This window comes from Austrofundulus limnaeus, unplaced genomic scaffold, assembly GCF_001266775.1.
Source record: "Austrofundulus limnaeus strain Quisiro unplaced genomic scaffold, Austrofundulus_limnaeus-1.0 Scaffold1426, whole genome shotgun sequence".
NCBI lineage: Eukaryota > Metazoa > Chordata > Actinopteri > Cyprinodontiformes > Rivulidae > Austrofundulus > Austrofundulus limnaeus.
In genome coordinates, this window is record NW_013953828.1 from 28837 (window position 1) to 35434 (window position 6598).

The 6598-nt window shown below is 42.5% G+C and overlaps 1 protein-coding gene across 1 annotated transcript in view; it reads right to left on the reverse strand.

The window, feature by feature from the left end:
- The window catches only part of LOC106535355 (rho GTPase-activating protein 23), a gene marked incomplete at its 3' end in the record, with an annotated part of 14124 nt that extends 7532 nt beyond the window's left edge, over positions 1 to 6592 (reverse strand). Inside the window, 2 exon segments of the mRNA XM_014032351.1 lie at positions 718 to 924; positions 6403 to 6592. Coding sequence (XP_013887805.1) covers positions 718 to 924; positions 6403 to 6582 — 387 coding nt within the window.
- Positions 6593 to 6598: the final 6 nt, after the last annotated feature.

A 6598-nucleotide genomic window follows, 5' to 3' on the forward strand; every position in this document is an offset into this window, starting at 1 on the left:
AAAGACGTCACAGACACTTTAAAAACAAATACGTCACAGACACTTCAAATACGTCACAAACACTTCAAATACGTRACAGACACTCTAAAGACGTCACAGACCCTTTAAAAATGTCACAGACACTTCAAATACGTCACAGACCCTTTAAGGCCCAAGTGGGCCACACACCCATCGTGCTTTTAGAAACTGGACGTTCTGCTGGTAATTTGTGAGATTTCCACGCCAGCTCTCTGGCTTTGTGAGTGTGATTGTTCACAAACATCATGTGACCTTTGAGGACACAAGGACAGAACGGGGATCAGAGGTCTGCAATAGGCCCATTGTCTGAGGCCGGCCCGGTACAGCCGGTCCAGTGGTACCAGGCTAAGACAACAGAACTCATTCAGTCTGCGTGAGCAGCTGCTGGATGGAAACAATAATGGCGGTGTTGTTTCACCTCGACCTCCTCATCTCCTAATTTCACATCTGGACATGTTTTGTCCCTGTAGAACAACAACAGCACTCTAAAGACGCTCTTGTCTTTAATCCTGAGAGGACACAAACGTGACGGAGCGTTCATCCTGTCCGCTCTGATCAGCTGAACTGCTTTTACTTTTCTGTTTATTTTACTCAGAACTTGAGCCTCGGCTGAACTGGTTTCATGTCTAAAACTTGAAAATGAGAGAAGAAAAGAAACTAAATAAACTCTGAGTCCAAATCTGTACTCTTGGGTCTCACGTTAAGGCTGGTGTGCAGGGCCGACTCCGGAGGGTAAACGATGAAGTGGCGCAGGGTGAAACCAAAACCCTGGGAGTTCTTGTGGAGGACCAGCGTCCGGGGACCCTTCCACCCCACGCCGCCGACCCCTCCGCGCCCGGGCCGGGTCGCCATCGGCGGCCGAGGGTTTTCTCCGGCTGAGGAGTGACCATCCCTCCGTCCCTTAGCCTGCGAACACAGAGACACAGATTCACTGAGAAATGGTTTATTATTATAATGAGACGGGTCCAGTCTGGATGGGTCTGGGCTTTCCACTGCAGTGACCATGATGATGACGATGGTGATGAAAGTCCAGCGGGCTTGGGGGGGGAGGCAGTAAAAGCCTGACTTCCACCTGCCCTCCAAAAGTCTCATTCCTGCTGCTGAGTAAATAAGCCCGGTGAGCTCAGCTGACAGACACGTGTGAGAAGTATCGCCTGTTGCCTCGTCGACCCACATCTGTCAGTCAAACACGTCACCTGACTGAACAGGAGGTCAGAGGTCAAACTTTAACACTTCACTCTGATTTCCCATCAAACATTCATGATTCTGGTATTTTTTTATCTTACGAACCTTTATTTGGCATCTCGTTCTGCAGAAACTCTTCAAAATGTTCATAAATCTTTACCTTTTGTTCTGATTCTGTTATTTTTTAACTGCTTTTTCCAAATTTCAGTTTCCATCTACTTCTATTTTGCTGATTTTAGCTTGTTTCTGCTATTTTAGCTACAATTCTGACCTGTTCTCTTACTTTCGGCTAAATTAAATAAAAAAGATTTGTGCTTCTTTCAGCTGTTTCTTTGTATTTTTAGCTGCTTTTTAGCCCATTTCAGCTAATTTGAGCATTTTTTTCAGCTAAATTCACCTTTTTATAAATTTCAGCTTCTTATTGCTTAATTCAGCAAACGTGCTCTCTGTTTTTTTGAGATTCTTTCAGCCGATTTAAAGTTTTAATGTTTCTTTAAGCCTATTTCTGCTCATTTGAGCTGTTTTGTGTTTTTAAGCTACTTTTTAGCCACTGTATTTTCTGGACTATAAGTCAATTCGGAGTATAAGTTGCATCAGTTAAAAGGTGCATCATGAAAAGGAAAAAATATATAAGTCATAGGACCAGTCAAAGTAGAAAAAGTTCAGAAAATAAACATATTTTAAATTTAAATTTGAGCTTATTTTTTCAGCCAAATTCACCTTTTTGCAATCATTTGAGCTTCTAACTGCTTATTTCAGCAAACACTTGCTCTTTCTGTTTCTTTTTGCCAATTCCAGCTACTCTTTAAAGCCATTTTAGCCAATTTTAAACTGTTTTAGCTATTTCAAAACAAAATTGAAGTACTTCTTTTGTTGTTTTTTGCTAATTACACTACAAAAACAGTCCATCTTACCAAGTTTTAAAACCTTATATCAGCCAAAAAGTCTTTTTGATCTTGTTTTGAGACTAATTTACTAAACAAGAACTGATTGTGTAAGAATAATCATCTTGTTTTCAGAATGTGTAAGATTATTTGTCTTGTTAGCCTGAAAATTTGACTCAAATTAAGTGAAAAATTTCTGCCAGTGGAGTAAGAAAATTTTACTTGGTAAGATTCTTAAAATACTTGATTTGACTCCGTTTTTTCTTTTTTCAAGAATCTTGCCAAGAAAATAAATTCTTACTCCATTGGCAGAAATTTTTTGACTTGAGTCAAATTTTCAGACTAACAAGACAAATAATCTGAAAACAAGATTATTATTCTTACACAATCAGTTCTTGTTTAGTAAATCAGTCTCAAAACAAGATCAAAAAGACTTTTTGGCTGATATAAGGTTTTAAAACTTGGTAAGATGGACGGTTTTTGCAGTGTAGAAAATTTTCTTCTTATTTTTCTCTGTTCTGTTAATTTTTATTTGTTGCATCTAACTTTAGCTTCTTTTTGCTAATTTTTGCTACTCTTGAGATTTTTTTCACCTCTTTTTTTGCACCTTTCTGATTTTTTACCGTTGTCCTACTTTCAGCAACAGTCAGCTGTTCAAATTAAACTCACATCAAGTTTTGCTTCTTCAGCAGCTTTCAGCTACAATCTTTCAGCAGTTCAAGCACATTTTCACAGGAAATGCATTTTCTCTAGTTTGACTTTAAGATCATTGAGAGACTCGATGTAACAGGTTTGTGTAAGGCCACACAACAACAGGAAGTGGCCGTCTTGAGGCAGGAAGTGGGGTAACCCTGTGAGGCGGGATAACCAGCCGCTCCTAAAAATACACCTTCATCGCCRGAGGCACTTCCCATCCCTTCTCTCTTCTTCCCTCCTCCCTTCCACCTCCTCTTCCTCAAGATGTGGAAATCCGTTCTGCTGACTTCTGCCACACATTTTTCTCTTCATTCCAAAAAAAAAAAAAAAAAACAATCGTCTCGGACTTATTTCAGTTTGCAGACAGACGTGCATAAATCTCTGCGATCATTTCAGTCTGAAAATCCAAACAATGTGAGCGAGCCTCGGCTGTTCTCTCTCAGAGGAGGGGGGAGTGTTAAAACGATAAACTAGAGGGAGAGAGTGGAGGAAGTCTGAGTGGATTCCTCAGAACGAGCGGTTTGGTTTGGACAAGTATAAACACACGCTGGTGCGAGGAGAACGTTGAAGACGATGGAGGAGGAGGAGTATCGTGGGCCCCAGTGAGGGACAGGCTCCAGCACGCCAGTTTCAACCACATGGCCCCTCCCGGCGCTGGGAATACCAAACCCTGTGATTACCCAAAACACACCGTGGTCTGACTCGGTCTCCTGAGCCGGGGACTGGATCCCACTCTGCCTCTCTGGACTCTGTGGGTCCAAACTGACCGGAGCCGAACCCTCCGCCCCCTCAGGTCTGACAAACACCTCTGATGTAACCCCCACCTCCAGGGTCAGTCTGGACCAAAACCACGTCTACCCACTCCAGGACTTTGTGTGTAACGAAGGAAACTCATGGAAATGTCTTCCTGCGGTTTGGGTTTTTCAGGCTAATCTTGAACTTCCTCTGAGACGAGGAGGGCTTTGTTCCACCGAGACAAACATTTCTTTCTTTTAACCATTTCACCTCGACGTCCTGATAAACAGAGCGAGAATCAGAAAAACCTGACCTCGAATCAAAAACAGAAAGCTTGGATGTAAGACGGTTAAAGCTTGAAAAGCCTCCTGGTGTGAGTGGACTGTATCAACACAGCAGCAGCAGGATCACCCCTGAGGAGATTTCTCATCATTTTAATTAGGCAGCAAACAATTACACTGCATAAGAACACGTTTGCTTGACTGGGAGGTCTAATATTTCAAACGCAGCGCCCAAAAATCCAAAGCATCAAAGGCCTTACTTGCAGATAAAGATGCTTTTCTTGTGTGTGATWTTAACAGCGTTCAGTCGTGCGTGTACACGATGCAAACTCTCCTCTCCGGTCTCCATCCAGAGATAAAAGCAGCTCAGAGGAATGCAGCGTGGCTAAAACCCCCGGCAGAACAGAACAATAACGCTCTTTTTTCCCCAAACAGCTGAGAGCTGCAACATGTTTGAAAAGTGGAGCTTTAGCGGCCGGCGCAAACGCTGACGGGACGTTAATCCCGACAGCGGGGCCGAGCCGTGGGMTGGGAGGTTTGGGGGTTAGTGTGACGACAGAAAGCCCGAATCATCTCACGCCGACTTACCGGCCACACAGAGGGAGAACTCCACCACCTCTGTGGGTCGAAGAGCATCCTACMTCCTGAGGAGATGCATGTCCCCGTCGCCTTCAACGCTCCGCGTGAACTTTATCTAATTCACAGCAAACAGTTCGTGGAGCTGTGCGTGCTCAGCCGTGTGTCAATATGAAGTGTGTGTGTGTGTGTGTGTGTGTGCTCAGAAACCCGTCTGACTCCACCGTCAGCTCAACCAGGTCAGCAGGTGATGACGAAATGGCAGTTAAACAGGGTTTTCTACTTCAACCAAACAAACGGTACCTTCCTCTCAACTGAAACCTAACGACAARGATGATGAAGGTCAAATAGGTTTTACAGCAGGTTGAAAACTTTTTTGTTTTGGTCAGTTCAAAGAAAAGCGGGAAAAGCCTCAAAAAATGAGCAAAAACCCCTAAATGATGCAGGATAATGCTGTTAAATGTTCCTTCACATTTTATTTTATTACCTTTTATGAGGTTTTTGATCGTGTCTGCTACCAAAATATTGCAAATTAACAGATTTTCAAATGAAATTTTCCAAAACCTTTGGAGTCAAATTAATTCATAAAAACACATAAATCCAAATAAAACAGGAGATTTTAACAGACATTGAGCTGAAGTTTGGTAGCTACTCATAAAAAGCACATCTTCAGCTCTATAATAGATGTAAGAACTGCAAGTTAAATAACAGCCCTATAATCCAACARAAACATAAAGGCCTCTTTTTTAGCCTTGGATTTAAAAAAACACTTGGTTTTTAAAATATTAACTCAATAATCATGCATTCAGTAAAGATTACGTCATAAAAATTCCAACTCTTAAGAGCCGACGCGGCCGATACYGAGGCGTCACTTCGATGGTATCTGCAACGTTTGGTTGCTTTTAGCTCCACAGAAATTATAATCCACCTTTCTGCCGAAGAGCAGACAGCGTGTGTTTGTCACAGCTGTGTCCTCCTCTCCTCCCCCCCTCGCCTGCATTCCTGATTGTGGCATTTCTGTGTCAAATAGTCACGGAGAGCGTGGAGTGGAGGGTGGGGTGTTACAGTCCACAGATCTGGTTCCACAGAAGCAGAATGAAGCAATCAGGAAAATAKAATTTCTCCACCAGTCTGAAGCTTTAAGTGTTTTAGAGGCAATTTACCAAATGCCACAAAGCAAACTTTGGCTCGGAGCCACTCGGCTAATTGATAACAGATATTTACAGGATAATAAAAACGGATTGTCTGACAGCCGACGGAGCCTGAAGGCAACACGACGGCTTTGAAGAAGCTGTCATCATCTGAGCGGTTATCAGATAAACGTTTACAGAACTACTGCTGCTACTGCACAACGTTATATCACATTTTCTATTATTATTATTATTTTCTTTCTTCCACAAGTTTTTTGTCACGTAACCCATCACACAATTTTRGTGRCATTTCAACAACTCATACATCAAAATGTTCAGCTCCTTCAGGACATTCAAACTARAACTTTTGGTACTTCAGCAATTTATAGGTTTTGAGATATTTAATTTTTTTTGGTTTGTTCTCAATGAAAATAAATGTGGATGTTGAAGACAGCTCCAAACCTTTCCTGTACTTTACATCTTTTGTTCTAGTTTTGCTTTCTTAACTTCTTTGTGCTGATTTTAGCTTCCTTCAGCTTCTTTTTTGCTAAATTTAGCTTTTTATCTTCTTTAGCTCTTTTCAGCTATTCTGCTAATCAAATCTTTTGATGCTTCTAACAACTTCTTTCTGCAATTAAAGCTACTTTAAGTCATTTTCAGCTAAATTCACTGTTTTGTGATAATTTTATCTACTTTTGTCAGCTTCTTTTTAGTTACTTTTTGCCCATTTGCAGCTTTTTTTTGGCTATATTACGACAAATCACAACCAATTTCTGCCTTTTTTTTCAGGTGCATTTTCTCATAAAATTTTAATCCTCTGGGTTAAACTTCATAAGTAGTTATTTAACAGCACCCGTGCAGTATCCGCTCTGATGAAGGCGGGTCACCTCGTCTTACCCGGGGTGGGTGTGAGCTCTGAACGTGAGCGTCGGGCGGCGTCGGGCTTGAGGCTCCATGGAGGACAGCCAGCCAAATGCAGCGAGGCTCGGGGGCGCTGCAGTCCACCCCCACCGGGTTCTGAAAGCTCCAGTCTGACCCGGCCGGCGCGGCGGAGCACGGGAGCATGGCGGCAGGCATCAGACCCACATGGCCC